We start from the raw sequence: 24,750 nt of genomic DNA, 5'->3' as shown, positions 1-24,750 counted from the left end.
TAACGTATAGTCTTCATTATCGTAAAAAAGCGCAAATGAGCGCGGGTACTATATTGGGGAAGACCTACAACGACCACTTTCTTCGTGACGTATCCAAAGAAAGTTTTACTACAGGTTAATTTATGGTTTTCAGAGTTGTTAACGTAACACATAGTCATGAACTCCATCTGTAGAGCGTCCATTGTCATGCCGCGAATTGCAGTTTCAAGTCGAATTGCCCAGAAATCTCTGGCCGTTCAACCTACTCAGGGAATTCAAACTACCTCTGTCAGACCAGATATTGATTCTGCAGCAAAATATATTGGAGCTGGATGTAGTGCTGCTGGGGTTGCGGGATCAGGAGCTGGAATCGGTAGCATTTTTGGATCTATGTTGATTGCGTACGCCAGGAACCCATCAATGAAACAGCAGCTGTTCTCGTTTGCTATCTTGGGATTCGCCTTGTCTGAGGCGATGGGACTATTCTGCCTTTTGGTGGCATTCTTAATCCTGTTTGCACTTTGATGCCGTAGATTGTATAGAGATAACTCATTAATGGACTTAACAAATCTCATTGATTAACACATCTACAGGACTTATACATGACATACCATAAAACAACACAGGAAATATAATCTATCTACTGCTGTTTTTTCCACACTTTAGTTTTTTATGCCACGGGGTGATAGCTATGCGAGGATAGATATTGGACTTTTTTTACAAGCGTGGTAAGTGAAAGAGAATAAAATAGCCCCGGACTTTTATTTTTTGTATTCTTTGAAAAATCAAGTTCTATTTCACGGCTGTACTACGAATATGCAGGGTGGGTCTGTGTAGAATGCCCTGACAGAAGTAAACGTTTTTCAGATAGCATTTTGATTTAAAAATGAACTCTCTCTGCCGAGCTTCAATGGTTATGCCACGAGTTGCTTTAACTAGCCGAGTCGCTCAAAGATGCGCACCAATGGCTGTTTCAAGTGTCCAGTCCGCTCAGACTCTTCATACTACCGCAATTCGAAGGGACATTGACTCCGCCGCGAAATATATTGGAGCTGGAGCCAGCGCCGCTGGAGTCGCAGGGTCAGGAGCTGGTATCGGAAGTATCTTTGGATCCATGTTGATTGCATACGCCAGAAACCCGTCAATGAAGCAGCAATTGTTCTCATTTGCTATCTTGGGATTCGCCTTGTCTGAGGCTATGGGGTTGTTCTGTCTATTAGTGGCGTTCTTGATTCTCTTCGCACTATGAAAAATTGTTCTGGGACTTTAAAAACAAATGAAAACGAAACTTAACATCAAGTTCTGGACCATAAACTGTTGAACTGGAAACTGATTTATTATTAACATGTCTTTCCTGATATAACAAACACAAATTTTATCTTCCAAGGATAATTAACGTTATAATTTCTGTTTTGTTTTCCGGAATATGGAAACGAATTTTTTCCCATTCCCATCATTGCGTAGTTTGGGTAACACTTAACGCTTCCCCCCCCCCCCCCCCATGACCGTAATTATACCAAAAAAGGGAAGGAGGGGCAATGGGATCTATATTTGGAAAGGCATAGTTTTTAATTGCTCTGCAACAAAGTTGAGGCAACTATTGTAGTCGTATGTCCTTTTAGTGCAATTCTTTTGCTTGAGCGTTTTGACATTTTGTCCTAAAACTTTTTTCATTCGCTTGAGCTACCTGAGTTCTGACTGTTTTTACGCTTGTTAATTTAATTGACATAGGCTGAATGTGCGCATCAATTAGGTCCCTTTTTTGCTTTTAAATCATAGTAGTGGTCTAAAGAAAGCAGATTATAAATAAATAGAGCCCTAGCTGGTCATTCGAGAGCAGTGCGTGTCTATGTTAGAACAAAATCTTATTCGCCCGAGGGACTTAATGCTGGGAACGAGGCGCATTGGGGACTAAGATTTTATTATAACGTATTTAGAGAACCAAAGGGTATGAAAGTATTGATTTTTATTAGCCGCGTCCTCAATTCTAGGCGGCTATTATAGCGCTCCAAATTTTTTTTACAATTCAAAGAATTTGAATTGTATTGGTGCGCTGTGTTTTTTTAAGATGTGTTCACACATTTTTCAATGACTTTGATCTTTCAAAACGGGATAACAGGTAAAGCCCAGCGGGCATTAAATTTCATTAGATGCCCAAAGTGGGTTTTAGTAGTCTTTCAAGTGCTTATAGTTTGCTTTATGAAAACCAAATACAAAAGTTTGCTTTATGAAAACCAAATACGATACTGCCAGAGATCTACTTCTGGAGACTAAAATTCTTCCAGCAGAGCTCCAAATAACACGGGTGTCTTTAAATAGGTTTTTCAATATTCTCCAACAAACAAGAAATCGCTCTAATAAACATTTCAGATTTTTAGAAAACGTGCCTATTATTGTAAACAAACGAACCCATAACCTTTTCTTAGAACAAAAATGTAAGTCAAAATGGAGTAATGGTTCAATTGTTCGTAACTTTATTCGAAAATGGAACACACTTCCAATTACAATTAGAAAAGAAACGTCGAAGACCAAATTTAAACAAAAAGTTACAGCGGAAATGCTTAAACGACACGAAAGAGTTCCAATAGACAGAAGGGTTGCAGGATTTAAACATATTTTTTATTAAATTATTTTACGAAAACCGAACCTTAGTTTGTTATAAATTAGAAAAAAATAATGTTTGATTAATAAATTTCTAACATGTAACATTAACCAAGTGGTTAGTTTAATTTACATGTTTGCAGATTAAAAAAAAAGTCATTTTTAGGAGTTTTGGGCTCAAAATAGTGCCAGTTTTCATGTTTTGTGATTTTTTGTTTTGATTAGTCTTAGGTTGAAGTTTTTAAAAGTTGATGAAGGCCTTTTGCGAGACAAATATGCTTGTTATGGCCAGTTTATGAGCTATATGTTTTGGTACTACAAACACAAACACGCAAAATGATACTAATTTTTGAAATTTTTTCCAGGTTTTTTGAAAATTTTTGTCATTTTTTGAGATTTTTTAGCCCTAGGTGTCAAGAAACCTCCTCTAGGTTTTGATAAAGGGTTTGATGATAGATTACTGCATAGTTTCTAGTGGTAATTGAATGGTTTTCATGTTTTTGCCATCATTAATTTTAGCATTTTTTGACAAAACTTCCATTTTTTTTCCCTATTTTATGACAATGTCATTATTCAAGTTGTTTGTGACCCAGGGGCCAGAAAATCTCATCAGGGGTTGGATAATAAGTTACTGAAAAATTTTTATTTGCCATAGAATAGGTTTCAATCTTTGATTATCACAAATTTTTGCAATTTTTTTTTTTGACAAAATTCGCATTTTTCAGGTTTTTGAAAATTTTCGTCATTTTTTCAGTTTTCCCACTTTCGGGGACCAGGCAATCTCCTTTGAGGTTTGTTCATAGGGCTCTGCATAATTTCTAGTAACAATGGAATGGTTTTTTTAACATTTTAATGTCTCGAATTTTAGCATTTTTTTGATAAAATCTGCAATTTTTTTAAGGCTTCCTAAAATTTTTGCCAGTTTTTGATATTCGTCCGTTCTCAAGTGCGAGAAAACATATTCCACGTTCTGATAAAAAGTTACTGCATGGCTTTTAGTTTCAATAGATTTGTTTTCAACAATTTAACCTTTCGACTTTTAGAAATTTTTGGAAACATTTGTTTTTTTTTATTTTTTTCTTGCCTCAGTAGCCAGGTAACATTTGTTTTTTTTTATTTTTTTCTTGCCTCAGTAGCCAGGTAACCTCATCCAGGGTTCGATAGTATGTTCTTAGTTACTAGGGGGCAATTGAATGACTTTCAAAATTATAATAGAACGAATTTCTATTTTTTGAAGTTTGAAATTAAAAAAAAAATTATTGCCTATATATCTATGAGCCAATGAGTTTTTTAAAGCTTGGAATTGGATAACTGGATAGACCCTAGAGACACAGAAATGATTTTGAAGATTTTTATATCACAATTTTCAGTAACCTTTCTTTATAATTTGCAATTGATTTCTTTTCTTTTCTAAATTTTTTGTTCATTTTCGAGGTAATCGATCTTCAAGGGCCAATAAATATTTTTCAGGTTTTGCAGATAGAATACTGGAGCGTTTTCAGAAACAACAATTGGTTTTGAGTATTTTTGAAATATGTATTTTTAAAGGAAAAAATTTTGCCTTAGGTTTAAAAGCTTTAACAGTTTTATAAATGAGTATATTTTTGTTTAGGTTTGATTCTTTTAGTTTCTCAATTTTTTAGATGATTTTGTTGGTGTTCTGGCTGTTCAATTGATCTGCGCCAACTAAGCTGAGGGGGCACAAACGGAAATGATCCTAATTTTCTCCTTATAGAGCTTATGTGTCTCATAAAAATGACAGTCCGAAGCTAACCGAAAAAGTCTAGTGGTCTATTAAAGGACTGGTGGTCGATATGTCTATTTTATTTCTATAGTTTTTTCAATTCATGTAATGCCACAAGCGTCTATCGCGGCTATTTTCCGGCAATCTGCCGGCTATGTTCATTCAAGAGTATAATTTTGCAGATTAGTGAGAAAAGTTTTCTTAAAAACATACAGCTGTTGGAAATAACCAAACGTCTTCGTATCCGATAGCGAAGCAGCCGATTATTTACTGGGGTTTAATCCAAGTTCCAAAAATTAGAGTAGTTGAGTCTAAATTTTTGCCCTAAACTTAGTGTCCAAAATTAGGACACTAAGTTCAGGGCAAACGATTCCGACTTTTACTTCTTTAAATCTGGGTTCAATCTTTCAAACTAAGCTCTCTGCCTCGAATGACTTGACGCTTTATCTTGATCCAAGTGACATCCGAAATAACGACATCAGATACAGCTTGAGTTGTTCTCAAAGCGGTTGGATGACCCAGAGTTTAAGAATTTTGTTGAATTCTTGATGACTGCTTATTTGATCATCCGAGGGCAACCTGTGATCAGCACGGGTTTTGTCGGTTGAGATTCGAGTTGACTAGCCTACTTTGCCAATAGTAAACAATATCGAAGCTTCACCCTCGAGTTTAATTTAGCTTGAACGCTATCTTATCTCTGGTGTTTTTATTTTTATAGTATAGCTGCATCAACTATTAAAACTGCTATAAATTGCGCTCATTCTTGGGTTCTCCTCAGTTTAAATCCCAATTTTAGCCAGATCGTAAATTGCGCTTCGAAATTTAATACAAAAATTTCAATTCAGGAGTTTTCACTAGCCCATGCATAAAGCTGGTACACTGACGAAACACCTGAACTCATAAATGTGCTTTTCCGCTTTTTTTTGATAGCCCTCTAAAACAGCCGTTAGATAGCTGGAAACAGACTTAACGTTGAGACAACTCAAAAACAGCAGAGCACATGAAATTGGGGATCAGCTTAGGTTCACTATTGACCCGCAGTTGTTTTCAATTGGAACTCCGTCAAGTGAGCGCAGAAGTCGTTTTTTTAGAGGTAATTTAAACACTTATCATATAGGTGACCCTAACGCTTGCGCTGTATCGGGTATGAATTTATTCAGAGATAGATATAAAAATTGAGAGTTAAGATCAACAAAAAAATGACGGCTATTGTCTTCAGAGAAATCAAATGTTAGAAACAACTGTTGACCGACACGATAAATGAGAAATAGGGGAGAACAACATTTCAATCACAATCGAACGTAGCTTGTCCAGAACTGTTGCGGACACTGTTTTCATGCAACAAGGAATATTAATGCCTTGTTGCAGAAAAGTTTCTGTAGCAGCTCTTGTCAGGCTACGCTGGATTGTGACTGAAATGTGCCTACCTAATTTATTTCACCTCTACAGTTATACCGATTGCTGCAGGTGCTAGAACGCAATCAACACAGCTGGAATTATCCTTCAGCTAAAAACAGACTGATGAACCACAGTCTAACAACAAAAACTCCGTGCTTCTGCTCGAGCAATCAGGGAACTCTGCCAACTAAACCGGTAGCCTCGACTATTCAGAGCTTCGCGCTCAATCGCTCGGACAAACTGCCAATTAACTCCAACAGCCAATATTCAGAGCTTCGCGTTCAATCGCTCGGACAAACTGGCAATTAACTCTAACAGCGAATATTCAGAGCTTCGTGCTCAATCGCTCGGGCAAAAATAACAGCGATGCTAATAGCAATTACGAGAGGCTCATGCTCAATTACACAGGCAAACTATGTCAAACAATCAACTATTAACTCGTCACTGTTAACAATTTCTGCGCAGCGCTTATAGTGTAAGCCGCTTCTATACATAGCCGAGCAAAATAATTTCATTTTTTTGTTTGCAACATAAATTTATTTTTTAAGGAAAAATGTTCGGGAAAATTATTAATGTAATTAGCAGTATTTTTTTGTTGAGCTGTCAATGCTACGCAGGAATGGTTGAAGTCAGCATACGTCACGCGGGAATCAACGCACTGATTACTCAAAAATTGCTAAATTTCAATCAAAACTTCCCTGAAATAAAATACCTGCAATCATTCTTTTCTTTTAGAATTCGAACAGAAATTCATTGTTTCTAGTTTTCACTAATCGCACCTAAATTTGTACCCAATTGTCTTGATTCATAGACATTTCTGCGGTTATTGGCCACTAGTAACAATGTTCAACTTGGTTTGTACAAAATTTAAATCAGAGTCACGCTGTTGTTTTGGTAAGCTAAGAAATGCAGATATTAGTTGTTGCGTCGAAAACATATTAAGCACTAAAACAAAAATTATTGTTTTTTAGCGATTTGTTTTTTTAAAAAATTGTAGGACTGTTGAAAAAATACCTTGGAGCCCAAATTTAGCGTATTTAGCTTCTACATCAATATATATCCTGCCTGTTTTTGTTTCTGTTTTTAACGGCACAATATTGACGAGAGCAACTTTTATTACATTACATATTTTACATTACAAGTGCGAAGTTGTCAATATACACAGTAAGTTTCACCTGGTGCGTTTCAAAATTGAAATTAATGACACTTGTGAAATTTTCATCTTAATCACACCACTGTTTATGTTTTTGCTGTTTGAAAAACAGCTCCGAAGTTTGATAATGAATTCGGGAGAAAATTATTTTTGCTAAATTTTTACAACTACACTTAAAATAGTATTTTGCGAGTTTCATGAAAGTCTTGACGACGTAGTGCAAAAACAACAGGGTTTCAAAATTATAACAATTTTGATGTTCCTTTTAATTTAATGGGACGCCATACGACAATAACCTCTTTTTTAAGTAATAGTTTATTTAGATTGAGGTTCCTACATCTAGTAATTTTAAGGATGGTAGAAACTGGAACGGTTCAGGGGGATTTTTGTTTCCAAATAAATAACGTTTTTTCAAGCTTTTGAATTGAGTGCCTTTTCGGTAATGCTCGTCGCCTTGTACAAATTTTAAATAATTTCGTTTTAAACTCAATTTTTTGTAACCAAAATTTTTTCGGCATTACCTCATTTTAGCTTTACGACTTCCTTTGAATTGTCCAATATTAATCTTTATTCTTCAAACTGTTTTCTTTTCTCTTTTTTTGATCGACTTGGTCTTGAAAAGTTACTTCTTCACTATATTTTCAATTTTTTAGTGGACCACGCGGCGAAAGTCCAAAGTGTTATTCAAGATATAAAATGGCTACCTTATCTAAGATTATAGGTGAAGGAAAGGTATGATCTTTATCAGTTATTTTCAGGATATATATAACCCATTCAGACAATTTTCAGCTTTCACTGAGTCTAAAACCTTATTGCAAGAATTTAATTGCTAATTATTTTAGACAGAATTCAGAGGGTACTGCTGTGAATAATAATTAAATAGGTTCTCTTCCAATTCGGTCGAATTAAGTCGTTGACTATTGCGGTCAGTAACCGCGAGCAACAGTGACATCGCGGAAATTTGTGGCGAGGAGTCTTTATCATAAAACATAGTCGTGGAAAACATTGACAAACTTTAGTAAAATAACTCGAGAAAATAGAATTTTGATTCGTAACTTGATCATTTTTTTATGACAAGGTTTGCTCTCCGAAGACTTGATAAATGTTTTGAAAAAAAATCATCCCGATACAAATTCTTACAATACAAACGCAAATTTTCGCTAAAAATAAACGCTGCCGAAAAGATATTAAGTTACAGAGAATGATATTAGAATATTACAGACAGAAAGAAACGTTGTTTATTTCTTTGAGTATCAATTATAAAATATAGAAAATAGTTTAAAGGCAATGTATTTTATATGTATTTTATATTTATAGAGAATTATAAATGATAAATGAATAGACAGCACATAGTGAGGTTTTCGAGATTGAGGTTTTTTGAGATTAAAAACTTCGGATCTTTTCCGTTTGCACCCCCCCCCCCCCCTAGTACGTTATGCCCCCCCCCCCCCAGTTACAGAGCATGTGCCATTACATAGTAAATCATTATGTAAAAAGATAGGACGTGCGTCTGGGGTTGCAAATAATATGCATCCACTAAGCTTGGGGGGGGGGGGGCACAACCGGAAAAGATCTTTACCAATAACTAAAGACAAAATCGTTAATTTATTACACAGCAACTTTTAGTTCAGTGTCAAGTTCATCGTGTTGATTAATGACCACTGTAGAAAACTTTCTTCATAACTGACCTGTGCTCTGTAGAAAGTCTTGTCCGTGTAAGGATATGAAAAGTCATTCCCAGACGAACATTTAACTGCCTTTTTTGTAGTTATCTTTAAAAAAAGATTCGATATTTTTTCGTAGTGAGTAATGCAAATCCGGGTCGAAAGAGCCCAAGCGGGAATTCTGGGGTGTTGATTTTGCTGGTTGAAATTGGGGAAAAACACGGACCATGACATAACGACAAGCCACCCTTTGTGACCAAATTCGTCGTGGTAAACTGGCAAAAATGAGTTTAATTTTGAACACGCTATGCGGGCCGCAAGACCTTTACCCGTATATGGTCGATAAGTGAAACACAAAATAATTTCTTTGAACCAATCTGGTAATTGGGATAGTGAGGGTTTGATTTTCGCAGGGGTCGAAAAAACAGGGTAGGTATAGCCATTGAACCCTACATTCTCTAAAAATTGAGGCTCTGATTCTTGATGTGACTTGTCAATGACGTCAATTGGATCGAAAAATAACCCCCAAGTTAACTTGCAACCTCCAGCATCCCTGGACCAATCGTGGAATTGATTCGTATACTGGTTGGGTTTCGCGCATGTAAGTTTCTCGCCAGTGCAGTATTTGCCCTCGACATCCGGGAGGTACTTGAAGCAGAGAGTGACATTGGACCACCAGTTTGGGATTTCCGTATGGAACCGGAACTCTTGTTCTAATTGTTCCAAAACTGTTGGCAGTGGAAGGGCTTTTTCCAGCTCTGAAAGAAAACTTTTTTGTTATTATTGTTATGCTTTATTGACTTATTTACCCGTGGAGGAAAAAGTTTTTGAGGCTGTACGAATTACATAACCACAAAAATGAGCGCTCATCCACAACCCCAATAAAAATCCGGCTTGACAAAAAAATTTTAATCGCAGAACTTTCATGTTCTCATTTAATGGAATATTGACTTCATAAAATACAAAAAACTTATATAATATTGGTTAAACTACTTTTTTTTATAAATGAAATTCTATGGTTTCGACTTCTCCATAGCAACAAACAGGAGGTATTTAGCGGGCCTTATTTTTCGTGAGAACTCATGAGTTTCATAAAATTACCAGAAAAAAGGCTTGTGCTTCTCTCTTGAAGCCTTAGAAATTTTTCAGAACTTTCATTCAATGAAATTTGAATGACTACAAGTTTTAATAGACACAATATTAGAAAGTTGTTCATTAGGAGTTGTTTGACCCTAAGCGAATTTTGCTGTCCTACAGGGGGTTGTGGATAATGCTTACGAATTTGTAAAATGTATTGATCAGCTTTCGTAAGTAGAACTGACGTGAAATCTACTCACCATTTCAGCAGGACAATTGAAAAACGTATCTTCTTAAGTACTGTTCAAAAAATTAGTTCAATTAAATTTCACAATGACAGCTGTCGTATATTTGTGCGAAAAATCAAAAAGCGTGAAATTTGATGACCTTGATTTGTAGAAAGAAATTTAGTTACCTAAAATCTCAAAATATCAAAGGCATGGATTTTAATTACACTAAAGGTGAATTTCAGTTACCTAAGGGTGGATATATATATATATATATATATATATATATATATATATTTATATATATATATATATATATATATATATATATATATATACATATATATTTATATATATATACACACACATATATATATATATATATATATATATATATATATATAGATAGATAGATGTATATATGTATATATGTATATATATCAAAATTCAATAATTATAATTAATGTAAGCATTGTTCACAAGGAGCAAGCAATTAATAAGAACACATGTATTAAGATTAGTTGTGCGATTCATTTACAAATAAATGCATATTTGCACTAAAAATTTGGGGTCAAAAAATCTAATGTTGTATTTTTATAACTATTTCAATTGTGTCTACTTCTTTTCAACCCTATTAATTTAACCCCCATTTATTTAACCCCGATTTATTCACCCCTGTGTCATTCAACCCCTTTATCTTTTCATCACGCCAATAAGCGGTCGACAATAAAGGCATGTTTTGTTATAATTAAATGAATAACTTAATCCCATGTTCGGTTGTGATAGATTCATATCAAGTCCCACGGGCCACTAAGGCATGGTCATGGCCCGCGAGGCATGGCCAAATGACTATATTGCTAATTAAATAGTCCTTATTTCACAAAAGATTAAAATCGGGGTTAAATGATAGAGGGATTAAATGATGCACGGGTGAAAAAATCGGGGTTAAATGATAGGGGGTTAAATAATTAGGGGTGAAAAAGTGGGACAACATTCCAATTATGAGGTCATCCCGAGACAGCCCGAGGGTTCAAAAACAAAAACCGTAAAAGGGCTACTTTTTGCAACAACTGCGGTGGAAAATGAAATTTAACCGTTAAAATAACCGGTGTCTGTCTGTCGGTGTGTGTGTGTGTGTGTTTGTTTGTGAGTGTGTGTTTGTGTGTGTGTGTGTGTTTGTGAGTGCGTGTGTTTGTGTGTGTGTGTGTGTGTTTGTGAATGTGTGTGTGTGTATGTGTGTGTAGGACGCATGAAATAAGCAGATACTGCGAGTAAGTTAGATAATTTAGGTCAATTTAGGCAAGTTAATTAGGTGTTTTAAATAAGCTTTCTTTCTAAAAGGGTTATTGTCTCGAAGGAAGGCACCAGAGAGTGGAATTGAGTGATATATCTTAAACAAACAAAAAGATGAACAGAAGAATTTTGAGCTGTCGATATATTCGTTTACTTAACAAAGTTGTACTTGTGCATCAGGTCAAAGTCGAAAGGAGTGATTTAAGTTTAGAAGTAAACTAGAGAGCGATCAATTGAGACGAACTAGATACTTCGATCAAAATTGGAATTTCAAGTTGAAGTAACTTAAAGTGCGATTTTGAATTTGCAAAGTACTGGGCACCCCAAACCAGGTTACCACTTAAGTTGAAACAGAATTAGCAACTTCTCGAAAAGTTGAAGTCGGATGGACCTGAAATTTGTGGAAGAGACTACTTTGGGTACGAGAAATCCAATTTTGAGGTCAGATTAGACCTCCCACCAACCTGCACGGGACTAGCGCACGCTGGAGCTGCGGGACGTAGAATTTGAATTGCTTGTGGAGTATTGTTAGCAGCCTTATGATTTTTGGAGGGTTAGTGTAACTTTTCAAGGGCTCTCTATTGGTGCTATTTTTAACTTCCGGGTGCGACCGGAAGTCGGTGCTGCGGGATAACCCAATTGCCGAAAACCGGAAATTTGCCCTTTTGAACGGCTGAATGACTTTGAAATGGTAATAAATTGATGTCCTGAGACAGTTAGTGACAATATATACCCAACCCGGTCACATTTTCCGAACCCGGATTTTTCGAGTTTTGTCACTCACAGCTCGTTAAAAATATTAGCGAAGGACTCGCTACGACTAAAAATTGCAAAGGACTCGCTACGGCTAATCCGTAGGTCGTGAAATTTGGCAGGCAATTTGTTTGCAACCTATTGTTGACAGAAAGATTTAACCGAACACGTTTTGACAACTACTTTGCAAGTTATGAAGTTTGAAATTTTGGTGTCATCCAGGAGGTCGATCAAAAGTGTGTGCGGTCAGTGCTCGCTTTCTAGTGGGAGATAGGCCATGAAAATTTGTAGGAAGGTGCAAGTATGAGAGAAATTTCCGTGACAATATTTAGTTTTATCAACTTGACTCTCATTTTGGACGAATGACCTCTGATTGACCCCTAGAGGTCAAAACATGGGCTTTTAGGAATATAAGATTTTACGGGAGGTTCTAACTGGGGAACTGCGTGAAATGTTGAGAAAACTCAGAATAACAATTGCTCTTAGCTTTGCAGCTTGAGTTTAGTTATTTTTTGAACACATGATGTTTGACAGTGATTGATTGCAGCTAGTTCAGTTGATCGCGGAAATAGAGGAATAAGAACTTTTCGGAGCAACGTTCAATTTTTACTAAGCAAAAACTGATTGACATGTCCAGTGCATATATGATATAAGGCGGAGTAGATCTGTTCACATAAGATTTCAAAGGTCGTTTACTTAAGATAAGGAGAAAGTTGAACAATGGTTGGTAGCAGTTGAATGACAGAGCATAAATCGATGTTGGTTTGTTTTCATAGCAAACATAGCCCTCCTACGGAATGTGACAGATTTCAAATGTAAGTTGCAATGTTTACTTTAAGAGATTAAACTTGTTTGCTTAAGATAAGAACGTATTGGTTGAGTAAAAATTGAAGTGACACAGACAGATTTGGGTAGAGCTTAGAGACGTTGGAGAATTTTGGGAGAACTTCGAGTTTGGACTCAAGAGAGATTTTCACACAACAAAAAGAAAGTAGTTGGTTTACTGGGACTAAACGTTACAAGATAGTGTGAAAAGCAAAGAAGAGATTGAGATTGAGACTGAAGTCTGGAAGTTTGTAGTTGCAAGACCAGTTGTGATACTGTGAGCTTTTTTGATTTCGTTCATTTGGGAAGTGAACCATGGATGTTGTTTTTATTATTGTTTTAATTACTATTAAAAATTGTCATAAAATTGTCCTTTCCCTTGACATGCTAGTAATTTCTTACATTTGTTATCCAATAAACTAGAATTGATATTACGAGATTCGTTGTGTATTAACTTATTTCAAGGCAATCTATCTTGCAACAGCATACAAGAGTGAAAGAGGGGAAATAGCAGAGTAATATTGTAAAGCTTGCTTCACCAATTCACAACCTTTGTTTTATTTTATTTGATTGATTTTCTGGGCGACAGAGTACCCTCACTGTTGAGCCTAGCAGATATTCAGAAGACGAAAGTGGCGCTCTTGGGTGGGCTTCAATTCTCCGTTACTTTATGCTCAGGATAATTTTCTGATTATTTGGAGAACGCTCGATATTTTTCGTCGGAGAAACTGCTGAGAGCGCAACGAAAGTTGACGTACATTTGCGATTTGACTACCAACAGTCTGATTATGTTTGGTTATTAGTTGGTGAAGCGTTTTTTCACCATATTACGAAGTTTGTGAAGTTTGGCGTGAACATTATTTGAGCACTGGCTTGAAGCTTGGATGGACGGAAGAAGAGATGATGAACTGGTTGCCTACAAAATTGTGTGGGTGGGCCTTGAATGCAGTAAGTGATTTACCAAGAGGTTATTGGCGGTCGACTCCAGAAAAGCATGCATGGACAGTGACAGAGACGCTCTATCATTTCGACATACGATTGTCTGACAATCCACATTTTTATGAGCGAAGCTACAATTTGTTTGTTAGAGAGAAAGCGGGAAGTAGGGCAGTATGCACTGAAACCAGTGACACCGTGGATCAGAGAACCCGACAGCAGTGTTCTCAAATTCAGGTGATTGATGATACAAGTGGATGAGTTGACACTTCTTCAATGGATGAATTTCGGCAACCCGGCAGAGGTTCTGAAGGGTTTGGCATTGGGTCCCGCTGTGGTGTGTCAAGAAAAGGAGCTGTCAGTAAAGATCTGTTTGGAGAAGTGGAAGATACGAGAATTGCTGAGAGTGGTAGTAGAAAAAGAATTCCAGGTGACGCCGATGAAGTGCAAACTGGAACTGAGATCGAGTTTACAAAAGAAATTTGTGGTCAAATAAATCAGGAAATTTATAGAGCAGCGCTAGCCAAACATGAAAACAGTGGCTTCAGGAAAATTCCAACAGAAGAAAACATCATTGAGTGGAGCGTTGAGTCTTGTGGACCAGATGAGCATCACGCTATGGAAAAGGATTACCTACTGTTATCAGAGTCTGAGGAGCTTAGCGATGAACAGTCAGATAATGAATATTTATTTGAACATGTTTCGGATACAGATTTTTTGGATGTAGAAGAACTTAATGTCAACGATGCGAGAAGCGAAACATCTTTTGCCGCAAATTTGAGCTCAGTGGCAAGCGACAATATAACTGTAATGGCGAGCAAATTTGGCGGTGGTGTCGAAGCTAGCAGAAATGATATTTTGGAGCCTGGGCGTTGATGGAGTTAAAGACAGGGGGTATGGATCAGAAGTTCTGCAATGCAACACACGTGGCTGAGAAGACACAAATGTGTACAACTGAGTGCTATGTGGACGCTTTGGAGGATGGGACGAGTTCAGGAGGATTTGGTCGGCAGTTGGTATCTGAAACACAGAAGGGTCAAAACGATAAGGCAGCAGGTGACCGGAGTAATTTTGCACAGTTGGGAAGGGAGCTGGGGCATGGGTGCAATCGCAATTGAATAAAAGTCAGCTATGTGGTAGTGTTTTGGTTAAACCAACGGATGAGCATCAAAGGGAAAGTGCTGGTGTTGACAGAACAGGGAAGTCCGATCAGAAGTCAATGGATACAGTGTTGCACAGTTTGGTTCATGATGATCAACAGCCTAGGAGGGAGGGCTGCAGCGGGTTTTCGATGGAAGTTGAGCAGAAAGTGGAGAGAAGGATTGCATCGCGATTTCCGGAGATTGCAAAGCTGTTGCTGGAGAACCGATCATTGAGGCGGAAGGAGAGGTGGAGCCGTTTGGAAGCATCAGGAAAGCAGTCATGGCAGGATTACAGGCAAAGTGGTAGCTACAGCGGAAAAAGAGGTGGACATCCATTGAAGCATCAGAGGAACCATGTTTTCATGTACAGGTGCGAGAGACGTTGAGGGTGTATTATGAGAGAGATGTTGACAGCTAAGTTATTCAAGTTTTTTTACCCAATTTTTTTTTGCCTACATTTTTTTAATCTATTTTATCAAGACAAGTTGATCAAGCAATAGAGCCGTAGAAAGAAAGAAATCTTCAAAAAAAGATGAATTAGGGAAATGTGTAGTGTTGGTGGATCTATTTTTGGAATTGTTTTTTTTACTTCAGTGATTTTGGGGTTCCCGGGGAGAATGTATTGCAGAGGCAATAGAGTTTGAACAAAAATCAGTGTTGATGAGTTAGGTAGAACAGGTTAAAATGTGAAAATGCGAAATTAATTTCAAATTTGATTTAATCAACCGATATTCGAATTTCAGTGTAGTTAGTTTGTAGTTGTCAGTGTATAATAACCCGGAGCGAAACATAACAGGTTCACTTCCGTAGGTCGACTATTGTTAAAGTAGGTGTAAGTGAATCGGGTCACAGGATAACGGCTTGCAATTATTCGGGAGATTAATAATCTAGGCGGGAGGAGTGTAGGGAGCATAAAATAAGCAGATACTGCGAGTAAGTTAGATAATTTATGTAAACTTAGACAAGTTAATTAGGTGTTTTAAATAAGCATTCTTTCTAAAAGGGTTATCGCTTCGAAGGCCCCAGAGAGGGGAGTTGAGTGATATACCTTAAACAAACAAAATTATGAACAAAAGAGTATTGAGCTGTCGCTATATTCGTTTACTTAGCAAAGTGTATTTGTGCATCGGGCCGATGTCGAAAGGAGTGATTTAAGTTTAGAAGTAGACTAGAGAGCGATCAATTGAGACGAACTAGATACTTCGATCAAAATTGGAATTTCAATTTGAAGTAACTAAAAGTGCGATTTTGAAATTGCAAAAAAATGGGCACCCCAAACCCGGTACAACGCAACTCTTTAGGTTATTTTTATCACTGGACTCTGAAAATTTGTGGGGATGTTCCCCTAAGGATTTTCCATGTATAATAGTGATGCGCAGCCGGTTACATCTTTTCGATCTGAGTTAGTTAAGTACAGTTTTTGTTGATTTAGTGTAAATAAAAAGGCGAATGATCAATTTTTCAAAATACCACCTAGCAGATTTAAACCGCAGCCCCCATGGAGAGTTATATTTAGCTGAAGTTTACCAAATTTTAATATCAGGTACACCCAATGGTCCTCTCAGGCTGGTATACCTTTTGGGCCAATCCTTCCACCGATCACTGAGCTATTAACACCGGAAATGGTGTGATGTGAAGATTTTTGACATTTTGAACGGAAAAATGACAGTTTGAGTATTATATAGGGCTAATTAAGGGTTGCAATGGGTATTAGGTCTAGAGTAATGTGTGAGATGATCATGGAGAAAGGTTAGGATAACTTTTTGGGTATTTTGCGTTAAATAGGTTCTTTTTGCCGGAAGATTGTTAGCACTTAAGTTGAGTTAGCAATTTCTCCAAAAGTTGAATTTCGACTGACCAGAAAATTGTGGGATAGACTAATTTGGGTACGAGGAATCCGATTTTGAGGTACGAGGAATCCCAGGTGCTCTGGGACGTAAAATTTGAATTGCTCGTGGAGTATTGGTAGCAGCCTTATGATTTTTGGAGGGTTAGTGTAACTTTTCAAGGGCCTTCAATTGGTGCTATTTTTAACTTCCGCGTGCGACCGAAAGTCGGTGCTGCTGGATAACCCAAGTGCCGAAAACTGGAAATTTGCCCCTTTTGAACGGCTGAATGACTTTGAAATGGTAGTGTTAGGTCAAAACACGGGCTTTTAGGAATATAAGATTTTCCGGCAGGTTCTAACTAGGGAATTGCGTGAATTGTTGAGAGAACTCAGAATAACAATTGCTCATAGCCTTGCAGATTGAGTTTAGTTATTTTTTGAACACACGATGTTTGACAGTGATTGATTGCAGCTAGTTAAATTGATAGCGGAAATAGAGGAATAAGAGTTTTTCGGAGCAACTTTCAATGTTTACTGAGCAAAAACTAATGGACATGTCCAGTGCATATATGAGATAAGGCGGAGTAGATTTGTTTAAATAAGAGTCCAAAGGTCGTTTACTTAAGATAAGGAGAAAGTTGAACAATGGTTGGTAGCAGTTGAATGACAGAGCATAATTCGATGTTGGTTTGTTTGCATAGCAAACAAAGCCCTCCTACAGAATGTGACAGATTTCAAATGTAAGTTGCAATGTTTATTTTAAAAGATTAAATTTGTTTGCTTAAGATAAGAACGTATTGGTTGAGTATAAATTGAATTGACACAGAGAAATTTGGGCAGACTTGAGAGACGTTGGAGAATTTTGGAAGAACTTCAAGTTTGGACTCAAGAGAGATTTTTGCACAAGCCATTGAAAATAGTTGGTTTAGTGGGACTAAACGTTACAAGATAGTGTGAAAAGTAAAGAAGAGATTGAGAGTGAGACTGAAGTCAGGAAGTTTGTAATTGCAAGACCAGTTGGGATACTGTGAGCGTTTTTGATTTAGTTCGTTTGGGAAGTGAACCGTGGATGTTGTTATTATTATTATTTTAATTACTATTACAAAATGTCTTAGTTTTGTCCTTTCCATTGCCGTGCAAGTAATTTCTTTCATTTGTTATCTAAATAACTAGAATTGATATTACGAGCTCCATTGTGAATTAACTTATTTCAAGGTAATCTAACTTACAACAGCATACACGAGTGGAAGAGGGGAAATAGCAGAGTAATAAAGTAACGCTTGCTTCACCAATTCAAAACCTTTGGTTTATTTTATTCGATCGATCTTCTTGGCGACAGAGTCCCCTCACCGTTGAGCCTAGCAGAAATTCAGAAGACGACAGTGTGTGTGTGTGTGTGTGTGTGTGTGTGTGTGTGTGAGTGTGAATGTATGTATGTATGTATGTATGTGTGTGTGTGTGTGAGTGTGTGTGTGTGTGTGTGTGTGTGTGTGTGTGTGTGTGTGTGTGTGTGTGGGGGGGGGGAAGGGGGGTTCAATTAAAGGAAGCCAGTCTTCAATACTAACCTATGTTTACTCGTGCCAGAAGATCCTGCAAAATATCAGTTGCTGCTGTTCTACTCAACTGTGGCATTAGCAGTTTCTCCAGCTCATTGTGCATTTTAATTAGTCGCCCATGAAGTCGATGCGTCGGAAATTTTGGCTCTGAAAATTGCAAGCTGTTGGCTATGAAAGCAGCTAATGGATCTCTATTTGAAATCTCAGTCGACTTGAAACTTTTTTGGCCTTTCCTGAATAAATTTACAGGTCGGGCTCTCTGACATTCAATACCCGACTGAGATAAAACGAGAAAAAATAACAGGAAAAAATAATAACAATTGAATAATGCTGCCATTATGTGTAAAATTTTGTATCTTGAAAATTGGTTATGAAATGGCAAGTAAAAGTAAGTATTATTATTTGACAAGAATAATAGATTGAAATGTCAAGGAAGTTTGTTTAAAGTAGAGTTTACAATAATTTTGTTGGATTTGTACTGAATTGCTATTTATGTTGAAAATGCGAAACCGATTTGATCTAATACTGGTTACTCATTTCCATTTTTCTCGAATCAGCCTATATTTAAAAAGTTTCCAAAAAAAATTTCAGGATCCTTTCCGATTGTGCCCCCCCTCCCCCACCCAGTATGTTATACACCCCCAATTAGAGAGCACGTGCAATTACATAAAAATCATTATGTACGAATGGGACATGTGCACTGTGTTGGGGGTGCAAGTAACATGCACCCACTATGCTGGGTGGTGGGAGGGGGGGGGCACTAACGGAAAAAATCAGAGTTTTTTTTATAAAAAAACTCTAAATTATCAGAAGACTATTCTTGAAACATATATTGTGTTGCACGTTATACATCAATCATGGCAATGTCCAATCAAAATTTGAGACGCTGTTTCCCTGCAATTCTCGTATTTCGCACAACCCTCACAAAATACTAGTCGTTTAATTTCAACACTTTTTGAACATTCCCATTTTTGTCTCTATAATGTGTTTTCCTGCTGAAAAATTTTCTGGTGGCTTCTTCATAACTTGCAGATGTCAAATTTTTTAATGAAAATTTTGTGATCATTCCCAGATCAAAAGATGTCTGAAGTTTCCCCTATACGGGAAACCCGTTTTTCTCTTCTTGGGCTCTTTTTTGAAATGTTTGTTAAAACAATATTAAACATTACTATGCCAATATTAACCATTTAGCCCAAACTTGAGGTATTTTATAAGCATTCCCTTACCTCCTATACACAAACTGCAACGTACACAGAATGTTACCTCAAATTCTATTTTTATCGCTTTTGCGATATTTTTGTTCTAAGTTTAAAATATTTTGCCAAAAGACGTTGGAGATTAATTTTATCGAAAGTCATTATAGATATCAAGAATAGATGTCAGAAATAGTTATCGTGATAAGGCATGATGACTTTCTTCTAATCTCAAATAATAGAGAAATCAACAAATTTTTACCGACCGATTTTTCGATTTTTAGAGGCTTGTTGATTTTCAAAAGTTCTTTTTGTCAGTTTAGGTCAACTGGTGTGCTAAACAACACTTTGCTTTAGGCATTAAAGACTAGAAGAAACGACAATACTCAACAAGAAAGATTTTACAAGAGATATTTCGGAACCAAAATTATGCACAATTTTACAAGATAAAAATTTTGTCTTGACCAGGGTAGCAAGAAGATGTTTTGCTAAAAACTAGATGCTGAATCAAGCTTAGCTCTAGTTCTAAACCTCACGAATTTGAATAGCTCGCAAGTATTTTTTAAACAAAAATGCAATTTTAATAGGTAGCTTGAAAAAAATATACCGGCTAGAATTTTTTTCGCAAACGATTTTGCGATCATTCCTCCGTCGGTGCAGACTCTCTTCGTTATGTTCTTTTATAAAATATTTCACAAGATTGTTAATTGCTATTATTTTGAGGTACAAATTTAGCAACTAAGATGAAAATTTTTTAATGTTTTTGTCGACAAAAGTGAACAAAGATTTCCCCACTTTACAACAGTGTTTCTCTAGTTGAAGAGTTTATACGTTATATTAGAGCGACTACAAGCTCCTTGTGTTGATTGTTTGTCAACACCAATTTACTAAGAGTAAAATTTGTGACCTTTGTGGAATGTGACACCACAACCTCTTAATTGATTGCAATCTGGTGCTATCCACTGAGACAACTCGTCCGCACTGCGAGAGCCTTACTATGCTTTCTTAAATTGAGCTATGATTTCAAGCTACATCTAGTGATCATAACTTACTGACTAGAGTGTATACTCTGACACCTTATTTATGAACGACAGCAAAAAAATGCACGAATTCTGGAATTCAATTTAAGCAAAATGTAAACAAAAATTACAAAATCGTTATGTAGTCTCTCCGCTAACTTACCTACTAGTTTTTTCACAACCTAAAAATCCCTGCTCGAAGTTATAAAAAGAATTAGTGACGTAAAAATAAGTTTTTTTTCTAATTGAAAAAATTTTCACAGAGCGCTTTAATTAGGGGCTTTATCCGTTAACAATGTGTAAAAAGCTTGTTCCAACGGGCATCGTGTATATTGGGGTGAATATTTCTTTTTTCAGGCAGATGTGAACTAACTTTCATTGTGTCATTTTTTTTTGCGCATGCTTACTTCTCAAATCTGAAATTATGGATTGTGGAAAAAACTGACACGGTTGTGTAATTTTATAGCAGAATAGTGCAAATTTTGTGGTGAAATGTGGAAAATTTGCTGGATCAATTTTTCACGAAGACTATGTCTGCATATATCCTATTTAGTTTTAAGAAAACAAACTTTCTTGCCCCCAACAATTTGTGTGTTGTCTTAGCATATAACACTACTCGTTGTAGCCGGTTAATAGAGTTTTTTAAGAACTAAAACTGGTTTGAAAAGCTGCTAAATCCCAATATGTTTTTTTTTGGATTTAAACACTGCTTCCCATTAATGGCTGACTAACAAAAATCAAAATGTATAATTTAAATTTGTAAACTCAAAAATTTCTCTAGAATAATCCACAAAATTCAACAAATCTCTTAATCAATTTTGATCAGAATTTTTTACCAGTAACAATGCCATACAGTTTGGTCATTTCTTCGTTTACAACTAGTAATTTCTATTGAGGTACAAACTAGCAACTAAGGTGACAATTTTTTTATGACTTTTGTGGACAAGAGTGCCCAAAATTGAATCAATTTATAATTCCTTCTGTGAACTAATTTTCCTTCTGGCATATTTGTCCGCACATGCTTACTACTCTAATATGAAATTATGGGTTGTGTACTTTATTGCAGAAAAGGGAAGGTCTTGTGGTGAAATGTGGAAAACTTTCTGGATCAATTTTTTTACAAAGACTGTCTCAGCAATTATCCTATTTAGTTTTAAGACAAACAAACTTTCATGCCCCAAGAATTTGTGTATTTTTATGCTATATAACACGACTCGGGATAGCCGGTTAAGATATTTTTTTTTGGAATTAAAACTGAAATTAATTAGCTGTTCATACCGCAATTAATTTTATTGTATTTAAGCACTTCTTCCAGTTAATAGCAGACTAAAAGGAATCAAAATGTTTAATTTACATTCTAAAATCAAAAACATCACTAAAATAATCTCAAAAATTTAATAAATCTATAAATCTAAAAATCTATTAAATTTAATCAAAATTTAATGAATTTAACAATAATTTAATCATTTTCTTCATCTATAACTAGTTTATTTCTAACACCTTTCCAAGTTAAATTAACGTAAGATTTTACAAAAACGCTAGAAATTATTAACGAGCACCCTGTAATCGAAAGCACTGAAAATTGTTCCATCGAAAAAGCACATTGCAAAGCGTACGAAAAAGCCGAAACAGAAGTTTTCACAGTAGTCGAGTGAACAACACTTAAATATTTGAACACTTTGATGTTGAAAATAAAGCAGAAAGCGTGAACGAGTCCCGCTAATATGACGAATAATCGGTCTCGGATCGTGCAGTCGGGTTGAATAGGTTTGCTCGTAAGTAGTAGCACGATGAAAGCGCCCATTGAGCCCACTATTAGCGTAACAGCACCCTAAAATCGAAATGATTGACGAATTTTTCAAGCTTAAATAACTTCTACCATTTTTATTTTACGTAACGGGAAAACCGTGGGGTTATGATGGAAGAAATCAAAATTTTCAATTATTAATGCTATTTTTATCGACAAATTATATACTTTGCTAAATAAATTCCGTAAATACCGCTATTAGAAGTGTAACTAACATCGATAAAATTTCATGTTCTAAGCCCGCGTTTTGGCGAAATCGCCATTTGAGCGCATTTTGCGTAAGAAATGTGCCGAATGCGCTGAAATATATCGAACTGAGAATGAAAGAGCTCAAAAACAGTTAACAAAAATTTTTTACCTGGAATGTTGACAGCAAAAGTGAGTCAATAAATACAATTCTCCGTCGCCCAATTGCAAAAACAGCGATACAAACTGCAGCCAGTCCGGAAAGAAAAGCACCAAGTTGTCTCAGAGGGTAGTCCCTAAAATTGAAAAAAGATACATTCATAACCTGGATTATTAAAAAAAATTATGCTTGAATTAAGAGATCAAAATGACCACCGATCTAATTCTCTTTTCCCCTTTTGTTGTACGTTCGATTCAGCCTCTGGGTCATATCCCTTTTGGATAGGACCCAGTTTGTAATTTGTTCTCAAAATTAATATTTATAATAATAATAATTGCATTTTTTAACTGTAACTAGCAAAGTATCTTTCACGATTAGTCTTAGCCCATCACATGTTAATTTTCAACCGAGAGCCAATTTCCACTTCGGGGTCAACGTATGAAAAGTCAAATTTCGTCACCCAGACTAAGGTCACATTTATTTTCAACGCTGAATCATAGTAAATTTTAGCTTGAATTTTAATCTGGCAAGTATCATGATCGTGTCAAAAATTACAATGATCAGAGTAAAAAAAAAAATCAGGACAACCTCTGAAATTGTTCTGAACTGCCCCCTTCTTTCGCTCAAACATCCACCGCCCTCTCCCGGATCTATACTGATGCTTTGCTCAAACACCCCACCAAGCTCCCCCACCCCACCCTACCCTAATTTATGCTGTTTTGTTTCAAGGTGTCAAACTGAATTTTGTCTGATCATGATAAAAATCGAAATTTATCTGACAACCCGGACCTAGCTTCAAGTGTAAATCAGTACTGAATCTTTTTAACTCCAACATGTTTTTTACTCTTCCAAGTTAACTGTTCATGGCACATATTAGACATTTCATTGTCAATTACAGGACAAATAAAATCTTTTCTCGGTTATTCTTATGCCCAGCATGATTATTGTACGGCGAATTATCTGCGCATTATGCTATTTAAGCGGGTAATTATATGCGCAGGATGCGTGTTTGCAGCTTTCTGCATATGACTCAGGCATAGACAGATACATGTAAATCTATTTATACGCGCTACTCAATGCTATGCTCTACTCAATGCTATGCTCTACTCAATGCTATGCTCACTCAATGCTATAATTATGCTCTACTCAAAAGGCGGTTTTGAATTGACAAATGAATTAAGAAATGAATATGCCAAAAACATGCAGCTTACTAAAACGGGAAATGAACAGATTCACAGAGTTTAAATGTTTGAGTTTAAATGAAATTGGTATTGTGCGCTCTTTGAACTCGATGCTTCGCCCTATCCCTTTCAGTTGATTTCCCGAATTGATTCCCTCCGCCTCCGATCTACTCCGTCTCCGCCTCCACCTCCGTCTCCGCCTCAACCTCCGTCTCCGCCTCCACCTCCGTCGCCGCCTCCACCTCCGTCTCCATCTCCGCAGACTAAATTCAATGAAAATATCTTTTATATACATATAATATTGGATAAATATTCGATTTTTTCGCCCCCCCAGCTTAGTGTTCAGATAACCTATAGTCCCCCCCCCCAACTTAGTTGTCAGATAAACTAGCCCAGCATCATAATGGGGGGGGGGGGTATGATGGGAGACCCAAATATTATAGCAAAATTAAATGAGAGGTTCTTACGTAGGTTGCGCTGGGTCGGGTGGTTAGGGGGAGGGGTGGGGGGGGTGGGGGTGTTAAATTGAAGAAAGAAAGAAAGTGAGTGATGGGGGAGGGGGTTTATAGGGGGCGGTTATGCCGAATGGTCGCCAGTTGCAACCATACAAAGGATTAAAGGGGTCTGTGTGACTAGATCATACCTTTGATTTGAATTAATTGTTTGAATTAATGGGAAAGACCGATTATTGTTACTGCTTGATCTTCTGTACTATTTATATATATATATATATATATATATATATATATATATATATATATATAATATATATATATATATATATATATATATATAAACATATATTTATATAAACTATATATATATATATATATATATATATATATATATATATATATATATATATATATATATATATATATATATATATATATATTATATATATATATATATATATATATATATATATATATATATATATATATATATATATATATATATATATATATATATAAATATATATATATATATATATATATTTATACTATATATATATTATATATATATAT

General features: G+C 36.1%; 4 protein-coding genes across 4 annotated transcripts in view; 2 read left to right on the top strand and 2 right to left on the bottom strand.

Annotated features, from left to right (window-relative positions):
• The first annotated feature begins 104 nt into the window (after nt 1-104).
• LOC142354687 (uncharacterized) lies at nt 105-626 on the top strand. Its single transcript, XM_075407047.1, has one exon. It carries the CDS (start codon nt 157-159, stop codon nt 502-504), a length of 348 nt encoding a protein of 115 aa, XP_075263162.1. The 5' UTR covers nt 105-156; the 3' UTR covers nt 505-626.
• A 195-nt stretch (nt 627-821) lies between these two features.
• Nucleotides 822-1,389, top strand: LOC142354686 (uncharacterized). The gene has a single exon (XM_075407046.1). It carries the CDS (start codon nt 866-868, stop codon nt 1,226-1,228), a length of 363 nt encoding a protein of 120 aa, XP_075263161.1. The 5' UTR covers nt 822-865; the 3' UTR covers nt 1,229-1,389.
• Nucleotides 1,390-8,496: 7,107 nt separating this feature from the next.
• LOC142354387 (uncharacterized) lies at nt 8,497-18,279 on the bottom strand. Its single transcript, XM_075406666.1, has 2 exons — nt 18,186-18,279; nt 8,497-9,297 (listed from the first exon to the last, which is right to left on the bottom strand). Exons 1-2 carry the CDS (start codon nt 18,277-18,279, stop codon nt 8,498-8,500), a joined length of 894 nt encoding a protein of 297 aa, XP_075262781.1. The 3' UTR covers nt 8,497.
• Nucleotides 18,280-21,715: 3,436 nt separating this feature from the next.
• Nucleotides 21,716-24,750, bottom strand: part of LOC142354072 (uncharacterized) — a 19,384-nt gene continuing 16,349 nt past the window's right edge. The window contains exons 3-4 of the mRNA XM_075406347.1: nt 22,554-22,677; nt 21,716-22,219 (exon numbers count right to left, since the gene is read on the bottom strand). Of these exons, the coding sequence (XP_075262462.1) occupies nt 21,848-22,219; nt 22,554-22,677 (496 nt within the window). The 3' untranslated portion in view covers nt 21,716-21,847. The remainder of the gene's footprint in view (nt 22,220-22,553; nt 22,678-24,750) is intronic.

The sequence above is a fragment of the Convolutriloba macropyga genome, chromosome 15 (genome assembly GCF_964194025.1).
Source record: "Convolutriloba macropyga chromosome 15, txConMacr16.3, whole genome shotgun sequence".
NCBI classification, from domain to species: Eukaryota; Metazoa; Xenacoelomorpha; order Acoela; family Convolutidae; genus Convolutriloba; species Convolutriloba macropyga.
This window is presented reverse-complemented; position numbering and strand designations above follow the sequence as displayed.